The sequence below is a fragment of the Numenius arquata genome, chromosome 2 (assembly GCF_964106895.1).
Source record: "Numenius arquata chromosome 2, bNumArq3.hap1.1, whole genome shotgun sequence".
In the NCBI taxonomy this organism is placed as follows: Eukaryota; Metazoa; Chordata; class Aves; order Charadriiformes; family Scolopacidae; genus Numenius; species Numenius arquata.
In genome coordinates this window covers 32,095,925-32,116,705 of record NC_133577.1, presented here as the reverse complement: position 1 = coordinate 32,116,705, position 20,781 = coordinate 32,095,925, and the positions used below count along the sequence as shown (strand labels likewise).

Genomic DNA, 20,781 nt, shown 5'->3' with positions numbered 1-20,781 from the left:
ACCGCAGCTCTTGTAACAAGTAAATGGCTACATCCATGGTGTCCAATCCCTCGTCTTAATGATGTTAAGAAAATGTTTGTTTAACTATGAATCAAAATTGTATTCCTAAGCCCTGCAGCTTTTCAGGTGAAATGACAGAATCAGCCTTGCTACACTAGGGCAAAGTAGGTGGGCTCCAGAGGGTGAGGTCAGATCGGCTGAATTTCACTTAATTCCTTCATCAAAGTCGTGGTTCCTTTGTTAAAGGATTTCTGGAGGCCTAGAGCCAGGCAATGTGCAATACTAAGCACTGGGATGTAAGTGGAGTTTAGGCTGTTTGTCTGCTTTTGGCTCCCTGTGTGTGTTTTAAGGCATATATTAGAGGTAAGAAGAAGCAAAAGGGAAAGGCAGAAGCATGCACAGTTTATGTTGTATGCTTACATAGTGTCTGTAATAGAAGAGTGTAGCTGTGATCAGGACGTGGCTGTTGAACCAGAAGAATGTTTTCAAGCCTCAGCTAGGGCGTGGGTCAACTGCTGCCCTCTTGAATCAGGCAGGGGAGATGGAAAGTGGCTGGATAAACCAAAACCTCTTTTGTGAATTGGTAACAGAATTCACAATTCTGATACTGAAATTGATAGGCCAGGAGGCCACTTAGGCTTAGGTTTGCTGCTTGGTTTGTTTTCTGTGGAACCAGAGCCAGTGTATGCCATCTCTAAACCTACTGGTAGCTTTTAACCCTGTGACCAGTTTCAACCACGTGTGCCAGGCAAACGAGACAAAAGGCCAGTACAATCCGAGGTCTGTGAAGTTTGATAAACAGCTAGAGACAAGTGACCCAACTAACCCTCCCTGCTGAAAGCATGGACAACATTTGGTTTGGCAGAAGTTGTGTCAGTGCATGTGCATCTGTCACCCTGTTCTGGCACCCATAGCTGCAGACGGGTGCTGTCTGTGCTTGTTGAAAATAGCAGAGATGCAAGGAGCTGGAGATAATCTGCTGAGGAAAGAGATACGAGGAAAGGTTATAGGAATTCAGGATTCATTTTAATTGTGTTGCTTATGGAACAACTTGGGTTTGGGTTGTTTTTTTTTGTCTGAAATAACACAGAGTAAGGGGGTGGGAGCGTATATTGTCTGAGAATGGCAAAGTCCCAGGCTATTCTGAACTTGTTGTTTTAAAAAGATGTAATAAATCAGCAAGGAGCCAATCTTGCGGCTCAGAATTACATGTTCATGTCGCCAAGCAAAGACTTCTAAGGGTACTGAAGTCTGAGTGTTATTTCCTGAGCTGTCATACTCGTGTACTCCCAGGAAAAGCTGCCATTTTAGCTCCCTAACTGGGGAAGAATTGAAGGAGTACTGGGATGTCGAAAATCTGAGGCTGTGGTGCTGACTGCAATGGCAGCTTTAAGGCCTCAGCTGTCTTTGAGAGCTGAACACAGCCAGTTTCTGAAGCAGGAGGAGGCCATCTGGAGGTGGGCGTTGGGGGAGCACGGTCTTACCTATGAATTTTCAGGTAGCTGAAAGCAGAGCAGAGCTCATCTTGAATCCAGTAAAAGGTTGTAACTGTGACTTTGTTTTTTATTAAGATTGTAGGATTAACCTTAAGCAGGACAACTAAAAGTTCTAGTCACAGAATTCCCTAGTAAGACCAGACCTTCCATCCTTCCTCCTAACCACAGCAGGTAAGCAAGAATTAATATTCTTTTTGTAATTACAGACCAGCTGTAGTGTTTGTAGTCTACCTCTTATGACTGAGAAGCATGACTGGCTCTCCATTCCTCTCCTGCTTAATTCTAGAAAAGTCAAGGGAGTTGGGCACTTTACAAAGAGTCTCTTCCTTAAAGATCGCTCTCTCCACAGTTCTATTCAGAAATTTTTCTTGCATTTTAAGATAATATCAGATCTTAAAAAGTCTTCTCTAGTCATAGTGTCAAATTCCAGCAGATAGAGGGGAGGTGTCCTGGGAAGGACAGATAATAGGCACCTGGGCTTTAATGAGATCTACTGAGTCTGCAGTACTGAAAGGAACCCAACTTATGATATTTTTGATTCAGTGGCAGACCTAAATATTGTAAAAGAAAGTTGATTCAGAACCAAAACAAGTATTTCTTTTTTTGGTGGAGTGAGAAATAAAAATCTGATTTTCAGACAATCCGATCCAATTTAACTCACTTTTGAAACTCTCATGTTATCCTTTTCCTTTTAATGCAGGGCAGGTCTAAAAGACACAGCAAAAATGTTTCATTTGGAAAATATCAAAAGGACCCGTTTCGGGATTTCCAAAGCAAACTCTTTCACTCTGGAGAAGGTCAAAGGGAATTATCTGTCAGTCTCCTAATCTCTTTGTCTCCTTCCACTGAAAAATAGAGCTGATAGGAAGGTACAGTTCATCAAGAAAAAGAAATTCTCCCCCTCCTCTTCAGTATTTTCTGAAAACCAGGCCATCACACTGAAAAGCCTTATTTGCAGACTTAGTGGGAAACGTGCCTAAACCAGGAAAGAAGAAAAATTCCATCGAAATCAGCTTCCAAGTCAAACAGTTTCTGTAGGTCTGTGTTTGAAATCTTCCCTTTGGAACCCTAACTTCAGGCATCAACTAATTCAGATTCTGGTCTTATTAAAACAGCAGGAGAAGGAAAAAGCAGCCAGACAACTCCTTATAGCTATTGTAATGTAAATTAATTCTAGTGCTGTAAACACCTGAGGGGTTGATTCTTATAACATAAACACCAATAAAAGGAAAAAATGCCTACAATTAGTAAATAGCTTTTTTCTAAAAAAAGGTGATTTTATTGAGTTTTAATATACAGCTTTAATATGTTAGGGTAATCATACAAGATCTCTCTTGTGTTCAATTTACACATTACAATACAGACGTGAGCTAAAATCTTTTGTTTTAATGTACAAAAGGAATCCAATGTTGTCCACTAGCAGCTTTGAACTTGGCAAGAAAGGTTCTAAAGACTTTAAGTGCAGTAACAACCATACAGAATACAAAATGAATATAAGGACTTTTCGCCAAGGTATATAAACATTTGAAAACAAATGGTGCCTGCTCCACAGGGCAGACAACTAGCAAATTAAAAAAAAGTCACTGACCAATGTTCCAGAGAAGGAGGAGCATTACCCTGTCTAACAGTTCTTATAAAATGGCCTAAGAATATCTGTATCATAGAATTTGTACTGATCAGAAAGAAGGTCTGAAAAGAAACAGTAGGCAAGGAACTGAACAATCAAAAAATGACATAGTAATATAAAATATTTCCATCACTATTTAAATGCCAAATTAATCAAGCAATAGTAAAAAAAACCAAAACAACAAAAACCAAAAAACCAAAGCTCTTCTGTTTAAAATAACAGCACTGTTTTTTGCTTATTTTTAAAGATTTTTTTTCTTATGAACACACTATATAGTTGATTGTTTCTTTCATACAGAGTAATGTGTCCATTTGGTCTGTCACTTCAGTGAAGCTGATACACAATCAGCCCATCATGTCTCACCTTTGACACATTTTAATGCTTTTCTCCCCTTACGTTTGCTACTCTGGTGCCTTCTCTTCTCAAGTTAAATACTTTTCTTCCTTTTCTTTATACAGTGCAGAGTATATGGGCTTAGGATATGGAGATTTTCCTCTACTCCAGTTCACTGTCTAGTTCTGAGTTCAGTGGTGTGCAGTAGTTTGGCTTGTCTGAAGGCACGTACCCTGGGAGACACAAACACTTGTACGAACCTTCTGTGTTAATGCATTTGGCGTTCTTGCAGAGAGACATCCTGTTGTTCAGCTCGTTGCACTCATTCACATCTGCAAAAAGGGGACATCAAAACACATAAACTGAAGTCTGCTGTGTAGGTCGAACTCATTTATTTCCAGCATTGTCAGGAGTAGAATATGCTGTATGAATACAGTGAGAACTATATTTTCAGTTCAGATCAGGTAGAATTAGGCTGGGAAGAAGCAGAAGTTGTCACATGAAATCAATAGTGTATTAAATGCCTTAAAGTGTTAGATCACCAAGTCCAAATTCAGCCTAAGCTGCAAAACAAAAACTTAATAACCATTTACAGTTTTTTATCTCATGAATGAAAAGTGGCTTACAAGAAAGAAGCTTCAATAACATATGTATTTTAAAAAATTAAATGCTTTAGGAGCTGTTGGCGTTGTCAGCTGAATAGTTGGGAACAGCAAATGACCTGCACTCAGTATTGTGCAGCATTGGCCTGAAATACACAGGAGCTGCATGTTTTCTTGCTAAGGAGGCCAGCTTGCCATAAAGTCCTAAAGATTACAAGGCATGCAGGCAGCTTACCATGATCCAGCTGGGAGACCTCAGCTGTGGGTTATGAAGCGTCATGCTAAGCAAGGTCAGTAGAGACCTTAAACTGAAATACTCATGCACGGTCTCTACTAGGCTTCCACACTGAGGGGTGGTGTTTTGCTTTATCTTCTCACTGACACTTGCCATTCCCATGTTTTGTTGTTTTAATTGAAGACACAGTCATTAGATGTCCTGGTCAGTAGTTGTGCAAATTTACTAGTTTTAGAGTGAGAGGAATAACCTGGTCTGTTGACTGTTGAAATCAGTGAGAATCGGTAGCCAAACCCCACCAAGTGGTTATCGGCATATTTAGGTGATTCAACAACTCTAAAAATCTGGTCCTAAAATTACTTTTCTACTCTGGATCCAGTTCCATCCTCTTAGCTCACTAAAGCCTTTGAAAAACATTTTTCCTGTATATTAGTGTTAAATTATTGATGGAAGTTTAAGTTTCATTACACAAATGCACGTCTGCTCATTTCTAGGCTCTTAACTGAACACAGCTGTAATGACCAAGATGAACTGAGGAACACCAACATAGTTATTTCTGCAACAATATTTACTGGCCTTTACAATTCACATGATCATCTCTAACCGCTTTGTTCCAGTGCCTCCTTAGGTCAAGTGACTGAGTAAACTGACAGACTAACAGAAGATGAAGTAATGTGCCATCCTCACCAACGCAAGTCATTTTGGCCATGTCCAGGTGATAACCGTCAAAGCAGTCGCAGGTGTAGCCTTCCTGGACTCTTACGCATCGGCCGTTTTCACATCCATTCAGAATACCACATTCCTCTGCTTGTAACTCCTCAAAGCTGTTCAGAAGACCTGGGTGGAGAAAGAATTGGAAACAAGTCAGTTACAGAGCTGGTGAATCAGTATATACGTATATATACCCAAATGTATAGTGAGACTCTGAAATATTCTCAGAAGTTTACTGGAATGTGACTTGACTTTGCAGAAAATAGGTCAGCTTTAGCAGATCTGCACCATCTGGACTTTTAAATGCACTAGAAAAGTGGTGCGATATGTTTCAAGATGAAAACTGAATAGCTTTGTGAACTCTTCAGTTTTTAATTTCTGTTAAAAATCTGTGATTTTTTTTTAAAGGAAACTGCATAATTTGACAGCATAGTTTTTTTAAAGGACAAATCAGTGTTTTCTTAATCACACCTTTTGTTTGGATTGTTATGTGTATCAACCTTTATGGATACAAAGATAAGAAGTGGTAGTACAGTTTGAGGTAAAAGTTCCTTGGAACAGTATTCTAGAAAAATAAGGTGGGTGTAGGGGGAAAGAGATGCATTCCAATTTATCTAGAAGAAAACATATTAAAAAAAATAACAAAATCAATCTCAAGTGCTTTAAGGAAAGTAAGAAGAAATCAGAGACTGTTTTCCTGTTGTGGTTGTGGTTAACAACCATTTGGCTGGCACTCCAGCAACCGGTGCCAGTACAAATACCTATAATCTACCAATTGCTTGTCATAATTCTAGATGGTGAGTAGTCAAAACGAAGGAGTTCTCTTTTGTATTCACAGTGGTTTGTACAACGCCTTTTGTGCTCCCTGTCTTAGGGCTTTTTTTACACTTATGCTTTTATGTATAAGGAAGGATTTATGCTTAAGAAATTATTTGACATTTTTACATGTTCAGAGATTCTTTCTAGGACTGAATTGCTCCTGTTAGCCCTGCGCAGGTTTTTTCACTAGCTTTCTATTCGTGGAGCAGTGACATAACAGGACTGCAGATGGCAGCCCATCACATCAAAAAGACTTCTGAGGAAAAAGTTGAGAATATTTGAGAGTCATAGGTTTACCAGCATAATGAAACGGAGGGGAAGTTGGAGCCGGAGCAGAATACAGTAGGATACATCTCCCCATCTGCCCCATAACATACAATTAATATAGTGACTCCACAAACCATTGGTTTTTCTAAAACCTGTTTACTGATTTATATTGTTGCAACAGCTGTGATATGTAGATTTGCAAAGCTACCTAGGAATATGAATTTCTCCCTTTCCTTGTGCTTGTTCTCCTGTCTTTTTATATTTACTCCATCCTGTCTTGATTCTTGAGGCGCTCTTTTCTCTTGTCCTGCTTTGCCGTTCCTACTCTGCGCTTTCTGCATCATCCTCCATTTAACTTGTGTACTGTCGTTTTCACTCCCCCTCTCTTTGACTACATACGTTGTTTCTATCCTGGATTTTCTTTAACGTGGTGGGATTCTTAGGAATTATCACAGTGGTCAGTCATACACTGAGTAAATTCTGAAGACACTGAACACCTAATGTGACATAAGTACTTGCTGACATACGCCACGTCTCAAGAACATATACAATACATGGGATGTCTACAAGTGTACATGAAGTAGGAAACATTACAATCTTCTCCATGAACCTAGTAAATCACATCTCAGTGAAACAGTACTGAGGACACTGAGCAGACTGTCATGATGTGTGTTTATAATGTAGTAAGAAACTTGACCAATTTTCTTTATGTTCTCAAGTCCTCTAACAGCTTGCAGAGGACTCATGAGGGTCCTTTAAAGAGAACATCTTAGCTAATTTAGAAAACAAACAGTGCCAAGAAAGGATTTACTAGGCCCCGAATACATAGATATTTTTAAATGAATAAAAGGCATCATTTGACACAGAGAATATATGTACACATATATGCATATACTTACGTACACACATATATACAATTTTTTCTCTCTCTCATAAATACAGTATGTTGGAATTTTAACTAGCTAAACCCAAAATATTTATCACTCTCAGCAAATTCTACTTCACAAAATAGTCTACTTCAGAACAGCTGGATGGGCCCTGGGTTGTAATTCTAATATGCATAGTTGGTTCTGTAGAAGTTGATTACGCACAGGTGACAAATGTTACATTGAAGTACATGGCCCCGCCATGGGATGGGAAGTACTGGTGTTTTCCTCATACAGGTCACAGCAGGATTGTGACTTTGAAGTCTTTGATGCCCTAAGCATGTGGCAACTGTATCTGTCAGGGAATATGTCTCTGATCAGGAGGACACAGTCGTGCAGCTCTGTGCTTTGGGGTTTTTTTTAATTCATTTGCTTGCCATGGTATCCAATTCAGTGATAGGATGGGAGCAAGAGACTTGAGTTCTTAAGCTTGTGTCCCTGAGACCGTGGACTAAGCTGTGGATTCAAAACTGTCCACAATTTTATTGTATTTATTCACCACTACTTATAACTTGCGAAGTACTTCTTTCCCACTTAGTATTCTATCTATCCCATTGGTTACCGTAACCAGTCATCTTTCTGGGCTTTCTGGGTGTTTGGTAGTTATCATCTGTGTGACATTTCAGTTAGACATCAACATTCAGTACTGTTTAATTAAACTCATCTGGATATAAAGAAATAAGACATTTTACAATTCTGTGTAGAACTACAAGGTCATTTAGATGCTAAATAGAATTGAACTCATTAATCTGATTTGTGTAGTTCTGTATAAATTGAAGCGCGATGTGCGCCAGAAATGTGTATCGCCCTTCTAATGGCGTGCTGTAATCCTCCTGCCCTGTTTGGACCTATTACTGTTACTTTAAAAATAACTCCTTGTACAGGAGAAGCCCTTTGGGAAAGAGCGTAGCAGCAGCTGGTAGGGCATGTGTATAAAGCACGGAGAGTTTCCCAGTTCCTTCTGTTACCTTCATTTTTCTTCTCTGAAACTGTCATGAGATATGCTGGACCTGTACAGTGTGGCTGATTTTGAGGAAGATGCTGAGATCTGTAAGGATTCCTCTCCCACAAGCCTTAACAGCGAGCTGGGCCAGACCCATAAAGAACCCTGATATTCCTCAAGTGCAACTGAGATGCCGTATCCAATCCCTCACACCCTGCCTGGCAGGCCATTCCAGCTAGCCTGAGGCTACAAGCATGCATACTATCTGATCATACTGTACTGTACATTTTCTCCGTTGAGTGAGAACGACTTGCATACTCTCCAATTCCCCCATATAAATTCTGCTGGAAAATCACGGGAAGCTGGCGTGAAGGGATTTTTTTTTTTTTTAAACTAAATGCACTCTGAAGAAATCTGTCCTATGCTCCGAAGGAAAATTAATTTGTGAGAAGGAAAACTGGCAATCCGTTTGACCTTTAGCTGTAAATCTGTTGGTAAATACAAATTTAGTACACTTGGCACAAACTATTTCACTCTATTAAAAATTAATATTGTACTCTGAGCCCAACTGGACTCTTACACAACACTGGCTCTTGAACCAGAACACCTGACTGAAAGCTAGTGTCATAGGAATAACTAAAACATAAATAGGCCACATTACTCAGAAGCAAACAGAAGAATGAAGCCAGCTACAGGGAAATAGTCCAAGTTACAACCCTCATTTCAAGTATTTTACATAACAGAGAAACTTGCTTACGGTCTTCAACAAAGTATGGATTGGTGTCTGGAGTGTAGTGCTCCTCAAAGTCAACCAAAGCATCTTGTCCATATGGCCGTCGAGATCCTGGAACAGGAATGTTGCACAGCTGGGCATAATCCTCTGAGGGGGGAAAGAAAATAGGATATAAAACTAATCAGACTTGTAACACAGGCTGCATTACATTAGTCCCAGTGAGCTGTGGTTCATATTAGCTGGAAATAAACTTATCTTCCTAGAAACACCATAAATCTGCAATTTCCACAGCGCATTCTCTCTTCAAGAAGAATGTCATTAAAATGTTAATGAGCCAAACACAGACTATTAAGTCATAATAGGGATAACACCAGGGATAGATTTGAGTCAATAACTGTACAAAAAGTTATGGGTCAGGACTTCCTGGCCTGAATGGGAAGCAAGAGCAGAGGGATGCTGTGTATCCTGCTGCCAATGCACCCCCCTCCAGGGCTAGCTACAGTTACTCTCCTCATTCTGGTGGAACAAAGGCTACCCCAGACCACTGCTGCTGCTAGCAGAAGCCACCACAAAGGAACCAAACCGGAGCAATTGGGGCCATATTTCTGGCACTGTCAGCCAACCTGCAGAAATCACAGAATGAAAATTCCTTCTAAAATAGCACACATTCGTCTGTATCTCAAACTGTATCTTTAAGCCACAGAGTTAAGTACGAGTACTGTTCCAAGTCTCCTTGGCTGTGAACCTCAAAGGGCAAGGGGAAATGCACAGGAGAAATAGTTACACTCTGATTTTCTGCCTCTCCCCATTAACTAGACTACACAAATTGAAGCAGACTAAAGCAGCTCTTCATTATACATGTCTGAAATGCTGATGCAGAGTTTGATTTTTTAATGTGATTTATTGTGTCACCTCTGTTTCCATTACTATTGCCTAAAATATATACAAGACAATTTATTTGAAAATAGAAATGTTGTTAAAATAGAGCAATCCAGGTGCTCCTTTACTGTTGCTACAAGCTATTCAGCATCTGCTTCTGTGAAGATTGCCCGGTGTTCTGAGAACCAGGCAGAGTAAGGACGGGAAAGAAAACCACCAAAAGAGAGAGAGGAAAAAAAGCCCTAAGCAGATACAAAATCCAAGAATTGCAGATGGTTACAGAGCCAGAAACCTCATGCTGTGTAGAACTGTCCCAGACAGCAAATAGTTGGATAAATCCAGACTGTTTCTAGACAGTGCAGAGCACAGTCCCACTTGCTGCCCAGCATTGTCATTTTATTTTCACAGGTAGTATCTCCTCCACCTGGAACAGTTTTATTTTGTACTGAAAACAACGGAGTGTTCAAAAAGTCTGAATTCTGTGGTCAACAACTTGGCTCTTCGAGAGCGTAAGACTGTACTGTAAAGGCAAAGCCTGTCTGTGCACATCGCAGAACTGTCACGGGTGCCAGGCCAAGTCTGCAGAATGAGCTCCCCAGAGAACTTACAAATCATTGTAAATCTTACCACCACCTGCTTCACATGCAAGGTGATTTCCTCTGATGTGCATCCTCCAGAATATATTACATGCAGTAATAATTATATTCAAACAACCCTCTTGTCTCCCAGATGAAAAGGTACACTGCCCAATAGAGACATCCCATGGCACGTGAAACAAAGCCAGCATGGGAAAATAAACAGCATATAGCAAACATTAGTGACATCCCTAAATGCACAATTTCCTACTGAGATACCAGGATAATGAGCATAGTTTTAAGAGCTGTCACGGGCCCAGAAACACCCTATTCTTCCTTCTCCACATCCGTCCCCAAATAACATCTACATATGGGGACAGCCAGGCTATAATCTCAGACTGAGTCCTTCACAGTTTGGTGTTAAACTACTCATTATGCCCAAAGGCTCCGATACGTACACAGAGAAAAGCTGTGCAGAAATGTAAAAGCACTTTCTCACAGATGGGCACAAATTCTTGGCAAAGAAAGTCTGTGCTCTACCACAAAATAGTAATTCATTTGGCCTGTGTGGGAGAAACCACCACACAAAACCAGTCAGTGAATGGCAAGAAGACAAAGCAAGCAGGTCTGAGGGATCACTGCTTCTTCCACATGGATGTAATCTGATGGAAGGGACTGGACAGAACCTTGACATTGGCTTCTCAGATTACTCAATGCTAATTGTGCACTTACTGATACCAGTAGTAGAAACAATGCTTTTCTTCTGAAGGAAACAGTCAGAACATTTGAAAATCCATAGAGCTGGAGCTCTCATGTACATGAGAGTTGGGTTGTTTGAAGATTGTGCAAGACTATTTTATATTGCACATTTGCCAATGCAAAGTTGTTTATTATCTAAAGAAGAATCAGGAAATGTTGACAATAGAAACTTGTTTCCTGCCACAGTGGTCCTTTGCCAGTCAAGTTCTGGATGTCTGCATTTTTAGGTCTCATTATAAGTAAATTAGTGGCTACAAAACGATGAAGAGCTGTTTTAGGACATACTGTAAACTTGGTATTTGTTACAAGGAGTTGTAACTATATCAAGGTTATTTACAAGGCTATACATGCAACTGTAATAATCTATTAACCTCCTGAAGTCTATTATGCTTAATTAACCATTTGTTAATACACTTTAATCTTTCAATAATGTATACATTATTTGCATATAGGGCTTCAAGACAAGAACTTGACAGAGCATTTAAACAGTCTTAAGTCACTTTAGAATGTATGCATCTATCCTCCCCTTATATATAATTTATATAATTGTTTTGATACATACTGGAATTACCTATAATAATCTCTTAATACTCTATATTCTATTTAGTTGTCCAAGCAGCGTAGACTTTATCTCTTATGTTTTGTAATGTGTTGATTCAGTTACTAGGTGCTCAGGAGATAAACCCATGGAGAGCAACAGCAACCCACCTAAGAAACCAATAGTAGAAATTCAAGACCAATAACAGTGGTAAGTTATCTGTGCCACCTTGCTGAGCTTGTCTTTTGTTTTCCAGGGAAGAAAAGGGTGGGCAGAGAGGAGAGTAAAAAGAGTGAAAGGCATCCAGGGGGCCACATCTGGAAAGACACCAAGAACCAGCATTTTGAAATGAGGTAAACTAGAGACTTAGATGCCTGAGAAAAATGAACTCATCAGAGTCCCCCTCTGGAGGACAGAAGAAGTTACAGCCAGACAGATGTGTATGTACAATTTCTGTTGTTTTAAACTTTTCCCCTTGCTATGCTATGTTCCTACAGTTCAAATTGAAAATAGTATATTTTGGGTCACTGTGCCATACGCTGGTCACAATTTTCCAAGGAAGGGAACTAAATAAACGGGAGTGCTGTAAGATTTGTGGGTAAAAGCATGACTGGTGCACAAAAAGTTGCAGCAAGTATACAAATGAGAGAACAGTATCATAATGTCCGAGGGAGATGACAGAAGATGACTTAGATCAAGAAGGCGGTAAGGGGGCAGAAAGCAAGGAAAAACCTGTAACAACCCCTGAATCACAAAAATATTTTCATTGCCACAGAAATTAATACTCACTTTCAAAATAATCTTTCATGTAAAGTAAAAAAAAAAAAAAAGTCATTTTTTGTAATTAACAACAATAAAACCTTTTTCTATTTGGATTCACTTTCTCTGCTCACTCATCTCCTGCCTGTGATCGGGGACAATACAACTGCAGTTCAAGAGGAAAAAAAGACTTGTGTCTTTAATGTAATTTAGTCTACGTTGTTCTCCATGTGTTTCTAAGTTTTTCTCTTCATTTCAACTTGCAAATGAAGCATTGAGACAGCTTGTTGTATAACTTAGGATAGCTATTATAAAAGGAAGCTGATGTATGCTTCCAAAAATGTAAGGACGTTTTTTAAGTCAGATGTGCGCATATAAAACAAGCGTGTTAGGGGATTACAGCTAGACGCACATGCATACTGGCACAGATGTTTAGCCGTAATTGGTGATGAAAGCTACGCTGACAGAGACAACGCAACATAAATTGGATGGACTGACTGGCTTTTAGGTGCTTGTTAGCACAAGCGCAGCTGTGCAAATGTGCATCTAATTTGCATATACAGTTGTAACTGCGCAAGCCTGTGTGGGCCTTACTTGTATTCTCTGGTCAGAAAAAAGACTCAATCTTTCATGTATTTAAAGCAAAATAATATATATATTAAAAAAAGATTTTCCTAACATGAAACAGCTGCACCACAGCCAATCCTTCCTCCTGCCCATGAAGCAAGCTATACTTCTAGTTCCAGCTCCTCAGAATTGTCACCATCACACACACAAAAGGAGCCAAGCCATCAACATCAGGGCAGTTCCTTCAAATTATTTAAGAATGCAACAGTTTCACCATGGAAGAAATCACTGGAGAGAGGTCAAAGCCAAGAACGCATTTATTACCATGTAATATACGTCCCTTCTCAACCAGAGGTTCTGGACATCAGTCTGAATTGGTTAAATGCTCTCTCAGAAGATTGCATCATCTGTGAACCAAAGCTGCAGATACTTCTGCTCTACATTTAGATTGTGCTATTTGGCAATTTAGATCATTTGACATCCTTCGTGAACAGATGTCAAGTTTTGTGGGTGGACAGCATTCACATAGATTCTACTACTCTTGGTGCTAAAGAAAAAGGGAAGGGTACCAGTCTTAAAGGATTTTTTTAACCAAGTTAAGGATATTCATATCCTCCCATGGAGATAACTCTAAATGAAATCACCAAGGAAAATCTCACAGTAGGTGTAAAACTCTTGTTAAAATTGAAGTAATTACCAACCTGATTATTTCAAAACCTCTTGGTAGTCACCTTTTGTTTCTCAACAAAGGCTGCTCAAATTTCCTAAAACAATCTTCTCTCTGGTGCTGCTTGAGGCAGGTTGTTAGAAGTTGTAGTAAGAGTCAGGTTTTTTCTGCCAACCTTGCAAATGGCTTTCTGACTCCTTGCTGACTCGCATGTACATTTGGAATGTGAGGTTCCATAAGGATAATCCTTCCAAGGCTATTCTGCATGTGTCTCAAACTTCAGAAAAAGCACTGAAAATCTTCATCAACAGAAATGAAAGCAGCCAAAAATCTGCAGAACTGAGCATAAGACTTTGAGTATTCACTGTAATATTTGGGCCCAAAAGATAATCCATTTGACCAGAGTCCTTACCAGAAAAAAAGGAGGCACAATGCCATCCTAGATGGAAAGATGAGCAATGGTCTCCAGAAATGAATCCAGTGCCTCCCTGCTGATCTTTACCATCTCAAACAAAGACAGATGGAAACATCCTTTATACACATCGTACAGTACATCCTTATGCTTCCAGATCTTCATGAGTGACATGAGTTCCCAGAACTTGAAGGGAACACTGTGTTCTCATAATATGGAAGCTCAGCCCAGAACTAACTCATAATGTTTACAAAGGATACACAGAGTTCCTTGCAACAAAAATGCCATTCAAACAATCTGTCCTCCAGAAGAGGTAGAATTCAACAACTACATGTAGGCATCTCTAAGGGTCTGTACCTGAATTAGTCACCCAGTGTCCCTTTATAGTTGATGGAAAGACATAACCACTTCTAGGACACCATCTCATCCTAAAGTAGATGTCTAGAACAAGTCAGAAGAATCTTAATGCTTTGGGTGCCTATTTCTCTTTGCTGGTGGAAGGTGAAACTGGTACAGCACAGATGTGCTGGTGGAAACCCATAGATACGGGTTTCTTTTTAAAAAGCATGTAAAATTGGCCAAGAGAAATGCTCCATATAGAACACCCCAGACGATTCGTGCTTCCCACTACCCTCAGTGTTCTCCTAGTCTGGGCTTAGCAAATGCTAAGGTGGAGGTAAACTTCAGGTACAATGTGAGTCTTCAGCAGTTCTTTACGCAAATCCTAGTCCCACAGAACATCTGTAACATCTACTGACTGGAGTTTTACCCCATTGTCCTTTATGCAGGTCTTCTAAACGTTAAGTGGTTCCATAAAAACCCACAAACTACTAGAATTTAAAACTTGCAGTAAAAGAGTATAAGGTATAGAAGAGTATAAGGTTCCACAAATAAGCAGGCTGATAAACTGAATGCTGATGTCCTTTACAGTTGCCTAAGAATGTGTTCAGGACATTATCTTAGTAGTCAGACTACCAACAAGTTCTTCGTTACAGATACAGTAATGTACCCCTATCCTCAATAGTAAAACATCTGTTAAAGCTGCAGAGACCCTGTCCTACTTTGCCCCTTTTTTCCCCATATTAAAACTTGTCCAGGCAGCTACGTACAGGAGAAGGAGAAAGCACCCCCATTAACAGATAGGCATCTCTTTAGTTCAAGGGCACCTAGTTCCACCTTCCTAGCATCCGAGGTGGTACTGAAGCAAAGGTGATAGTGCACTGCAATAACTAACTCCAAGACAGGTTTCCAAAGATCATTTTACAAATACAAAAATAGGCAGTCTCCCTAAATTAAACACTGACCCCAGCTCACCACCTTACTCAACTTTTTCTAGCTGTTTCTTCTGTCTCCTCCCTTCAAATTTCCTGTCCCCTGTAACAATACACCTTGTCTAAAATCCACTCCGGTCCCATATAGATCTCACAGGAGCTTCTGGAGGCTCAGCAGGTTTATAATTCAGGTGTTACATGTTCAGGTTAACATGAGATGTGTATGGCCTTATTTTAGATTCCAGATTTTTTCAGTCTTGGCCAGTTGCTCTGTTTTCTGGCATGGATGCTTTGACCCAGCTGCTAAAACCCATCGGTTCCTGTCCTGCTGCCAGTTACTAGAGCATGGAGTCCGGATGGAGACAGTTGAGTCTTACGGCACTAACAGTAAATTGACCAAGGAAGCAGAACTTCTGAAGGCAGTTCATCTGACAGGTAAAGTTTTTTTGGGGGTAGGTGCAATGAAGAAAAAATGTTTAGCTTTTATTATCTAAAATAAAAGGGTCCAATTTTCTAATTTTCCTCAATTGGTTGATCATTGCAGCTTGCAAATGACAAACCTCAAATAACACAGAGGTTTCTTAAGGATAATTATGAAAAGTTCTTTGGGCAAGTACAGCCCAACACCACAATGAGCCCAGAGAGAATACATTTCGGTAGTTAACATTTTGGTATTGGATGCAATCTGTGAAAGCCTTTAACTGTACTATGATATCATACGATCATAATGTTAGAACCAATGCAATTGAAAACAATCTGTCTTTGCTTCCTTCTTTTAATGATAACAAGGCCTGCCCCAGAAAACTGTTTGTACAAGTAAGATGTACTCAATCCCATCACTACAATCCATGTTTACGCTATTTTGATCAGGATTTTGAACTAGTATTTTGAGTTTGTTCCTTGATGTTATCATCAAAATACTTATCAGGCTTACTGCTGTTCAGCTGCAGTACTTCAACAGGTGCTAACTTATTTTTGTCTCAGGCTTTGACGTTTAGTGTCATTTTCAGTGGGGTTGGTTTGATGAAGTGCCCATTAGTAGTTTTTAGAAATCTTAGCAACTACATAAATTCTGTTTTCATGCTGATTAAAGGCTGGATTTCCTTTTTCATTTATGGATCAAACTCTTACAAAAGTTCTCGTTATCTTCCTGCTGGTTTTATGCTGGATGCTACTTAAACAGGACATTTAAATCTTGTCATGGAAAAATGGAAGTGCTTTCAAGAAAAGCTGGGACACAAAGGTTAGAGGTTATTTTTATTAAAGTGTGAATTTGTTTTAGAAGGAACTTGGAAATGTATCACGTATGGTGGTAGGCCTGTATTTCGTTATTTCTAAGTGCAGCACCTAGATCCTCAAATACAAGGGGAGTATAAATAAGGTAAAAAGAAACCACAGATGAGTGAATGATCAGCTCTATAATCCAACCCGTGTCATGGTGAAAGTCTTCCAGTGATAACACTTTTCACATTCCCAGGTCTTCTTTAACATGTGTTACAAATCTTCAAGAATGCCCCTAACTTGAGAAATAAGCAAACACCTTCAGTAGTAAATCTGGCTGACACAATACACAAGTATTTGAAAATGGAGAAATTCCAGGTTCCCCAGCCAGGACTTGAACCTGTGACCTGCTGGCCCAGAAGTGTGAAAGCACTCTTTTGAGCCAATGATATCACTTTAAATGTTACAAACTGAAGACATGTCAAATGAATCATTTATTCGGTTCAGTCAGCTTTAAATTTTTCTTGGTAAATGTTCCCAAAAACAGAGAAAGGCTTCCAGGTTTCTCTCTGTGTGTGTGTGTGTGTACATGTCTGCAAGGACACATGAGCACATACCACCTCCACTAAGAAATGTAAGCCTGTATGTTTGTTCTGACATAATAAAGATTCTATATGCTTTTTTTTAACCACCTATATTCCAATTTATAATGATAATTTAAAGTCTTTGGGATCAAAGTATGCCTAGTGGTTTCAGTTAAAGCAGGTACTTTTCAATGCATATTAAATTTCACATAAAAGTTATCTATATCTGGAGGAAGAAAGATGTTATGATCCAACATAATGCTCTTCAGCTCTGACTTAGGATCATCTAAGTGACATTTAGCATCATACTATCCATCAGGAACCTTTATGTCATTTTTTTATTGAATTTCTCAAGTTTCTTCATAAAGCTAGTTGGGATCTGCACCCTGCTGTTGTCACAGGATTGCTGCTCCAAAATCCTGTGGTCCTAGTGATCAAAATCCATCTCATTTCAAGCCTAAATATGTTCAGACTGAACTTGTTCCTATTTCTTCCTCACATCAGCACTGTTATGTAATTTAAAACTTTGTGGGAATCTGCCATGATCATGCTGCAGCAGAGAGTCTTACCATTTGCAGCCTTTGTTCTGCTTCTAGGTTTGACTTTTTTCATCTTCCCTTGTAAGGCAGGTTCTCTATTCCCTGACTATCTTGGTAGTCCCTCTCTGATCCTTTTCAGATGTATCCTGCTTTAAACATAACTAGCTAGAAATCTTCAGAAGCACGTCTCATACCTACCTGAACTCTCTCTACCAGGAACAGCTTTCCTTCCTTCTCTCAGGGGTGCCTGCTTGCACGACACAGATTCATAGATTCATAGATTGGTCCAGGCCGGAAGGGACCTCCAAAGGTCATCTAGTCCGACCTCCCCGCAGTCAGCAGGGACACCCCCAACTAGACCAGGTTGCCCAGGGCCTCGTCGAGCTTCACCTTGAATATCTCAAGATATATTGAATATCTCAATATCAAGAGATATTGAGGCCTCAACCACCTCCCTGGGCCTGACCTCAGATGGGTCATTGTCACCACGTGATGAACTTTGTATAAAGAAAAAAGTGATTATTCTGCTCTGTCTTTCCACCTGAGGAGCTCCAGGTCATAGCAGCAATTCTTGCTCTTGCCCTATATTTTTTTTTACTGTTGCATTTCATTCCATTACAATTGTTATTCTAGCAGGTGTAGTAACTCAATGCCTGGGAATGTCCTCCTGTAAGAATTGTTCTGACAAAGACATTTCAGAGATTTCCATATCTTATAAATCAAGCGGCTGTCTCTCATGCCCTGTTTTTCTTCTTCAGTCTCTTTCTGGGGTAAGCGTCAGCCAGCAGTTACTACAGCCAACATAATCAAAATCAGGCACTTTTTTCAATTACTGTACTTCCCAAGCAAACTCAAACAAGTAAAGGTATATAAGAACAGGTTCAGGGACCTTGCAAGTAAATTATAAAAACATAAAACCCAAGCAGACACAAACAACCATACTAACGCTTCAGTGAGCTTCTCTATGTAGTTTTAACTGTAGGGTTTTTGCTACAAGTAAAACACGTACTGCTTTAGCCACAACATTATGGTTGGAGTAACACAAGCCCAAGTAAAAATCCAATTATGATCAGAATAAAATGCTTTACTACATGTAAAACTGTATTACTGAAAGACACATTTGTAGTAAGAAAGTTACATCCAAACTAGGCCTTGGAATAGTTTACATGGGGGACGAAGTTAGTATGATACCAGACTGTCTACACCAGGCCTGACATATCTCAGACACAGCACGACATATACCTATGCTGCTTTCACTTGTCTCTCCTCCAGTTCCTAGTCCCCAGAAGTAAGTCTGTGTGTCAATGACAACATTTCTCTCTATATCCATTTACCTTTTGTAGTTACCACAAGAAGCAGCTTCTACTCAAAATATCTGGGAACAATGTCTAATTTCCAAACATGTAAACAAAATATAGTCTTTCAAAAATATGACTGTCAGTCAGCTTTCTTTAAAATTAAGTTAACATTCCCTGAAAATTCTTCAGTCCTTATTGTTACTCCATTTCCCTTATCTATCTTAAATTGCTTCATCTATACATTTAATATCTGAGCATACAGACATATAATAACAACTCATTCTTTGATAGCGATTCTAAATTACAACTTCCCAAATCCTTATCAAGCAAGTACATCTAATTGCAGGCAGTCTGATAGAACAGTACTCTGAAAAGTGCATCTGAATGTATAGTACCAGCAACAAAAATCCAAAACAGTTATGTAGCCTGTTGAGTATTGCACGGGTGTGTGCACAGGAACTGCACCTGTATTTTCATAGAAGGTTTTTAATTCGTCAGTCATGTTAAGGAACTCTGCTACCCTTAAAATGCCCTCCATTTTCCACCAAGGTTTTAAATTGCCAGTCACTGATAGTTCCACCTGAAGGAAATGGGTCCTTAAATGCCAAAAAATAAAAGCAACTACATTTTCATAATCCAGACTCTAATGATTTCCCCTTAATGAGAAAAATTTCCATTAGTCCTTGAAGGGTTAGGTTGTTTTGTTCTTTCTTATTTTAGGAGCCATAGTATAAATACAAGGGATTAAGCTGATTAAGTATTTCAGGTTTCATTCCAAGAACTGACATGTACGTTTCCTTACCTGACTCTTTCATAGGACACAGTGCGCACTGCATGCCCCAGGCTTCACCGTACAGGCAACAGCACTCAGTGTATGTAGTCTGCTTTCCAACCAGAGGTCGACTACAAACAAAATCATCACTTAGATGCTGCCAGCAAAGATCCTGGTAGACCTCAGTTTCTTCAGTTTGTTCTGATGGAGAAGAGAGTATTAGATCATCATTGCAGCACTGTTATTTAAAAAAGATACTCACATAATGCAGAATTTTCTAAACTTCGATTAGAAAAATAACCTAGCTTTACAGACTTTGCTTAGTACAAATTTAAGCTTAGAAGTCATGACCATTTTTAAGTGCCTGAGATGGCTCATCCCTTGAGTGTTCAGCTCTGCAAAAATCTTAAAAGGTTCTGATTTGGCACTATTAGGCCAATTTAAAAGCACATTGGGTTGGACACTCAAGAAATAAAACTTCCTAAATCAGAAGTCATTGCTGAACGCTTAACACTGATTCAGCTCTGCTCTCATGGAAGCTAACAGAACTTGACAAAAAACAGTGTAAGAACAGAGGCGAATATTTGGGGAACTCTATCCACGGAATCAATCTTTGAAAGTTGTTATTTTGCTTTTCTTATATTGCCATCAATGGCATCAATTGCCATCTAAAAGAACTTTTACAGCTAGGGCAGAGCTGAACAAAAATTTTACATGGGCTCAACGGGGGACTGGACAAATACTTGGAAGAGAGTCCCATTAACTAACAGACAAACTAATCAGGCTCAGGAAATCCCCTGAGCTGAAAATAGCTGGAGGCTGAGGGAGTGCTGGGGAGGGTGAGGAGAAGTATTGTTTATCTGCTCTTCTGGTCTCTAGTCATCCACTTACAGCTATTGTTAGAGACAGAATACTGCTGTGAACTGCTGTCACATTCTTATGAACATTAACAAAAACATGTATTTTTGTTAAAGCTGGAATATTTCAGAGGCGTACTAGTTCTGACAAAGATCTCAGTAGGAAAAATTCCTAGTCCTAGCAATCTCTGATCACTGCTGATTGGAGGGAGAGGAACTGTAAAACTTAATCTTCCATTTGGAATGTAAAAACCTCGGCACAATTGTTCCGTAAAGACATCTGCAAGGTTTTGATTTTATTCCAACATAGAGTGAAAAATAAGTGTTGTCACAAACCAAGGTTCTGCTTTGTCTGGGCATATCTATTAACTGCATTTTTACATGATGCACT

General features: G+C 39.5%; 1 protein-coding gene and 1 long non-coding RNA gene across 3 annotated transcripts in view; one reads left to right on the top strand and one right to left on the bottom strand.

Moving 5' to 3' along the window:
* Window positions 1-12,323, top strand: part of LOC141477153 (uncharacterized) — a 36,783-nt gene extending 24,460 nt beyond the window's left edge. Inside the window, exons 4-5 of one of the 2 annotated variants that reach the window (XR_012463702.1) lie at window positions 1,572-1,667; window positions 11,700-12,321. This is a non-coding gene — a long non-coding RNA (uncharacterized lncRNA). Of the gene's footprint in view, window positions 1-1,571; window positions 1,668-11,699 lie in introns of both variants that reach the window. The other variant, XR_012463703.1, reaches the window with a different exon arrangement.
* The window catches only part of LTBP1 (latent transforming growth factor beta binding protein 1), a 199,851-nt gene continuing 181,828 nt past the window's right edge, over window positions 2,759-20,781 (bottom strand). Inside the window, exons 30-33 of the mRNA XM_074166229.1 lie at window positions 19,564-19,734; window positions 8,717-8,839; window positions 4,981-5,130; window positions 2,759-3,788 (exon numbers count right to left, since the gene is read on the bottom strand). Coding sequence (XP_074022330.1) covers window positions 3,619-3,788; window positions 4,981-5,130; window positions 8,717-8,839; window positions 19,564-19,734 — 614 coding nt within the window. The 3' untranslated portion in view covers window positions 2,759-3,618. The remainder of the gene's footprint in view (window positions 3,789-4,980; window positions 5,131-8,716; window positions 8,840-19,563; window positions 19,735-20,781) is intronic.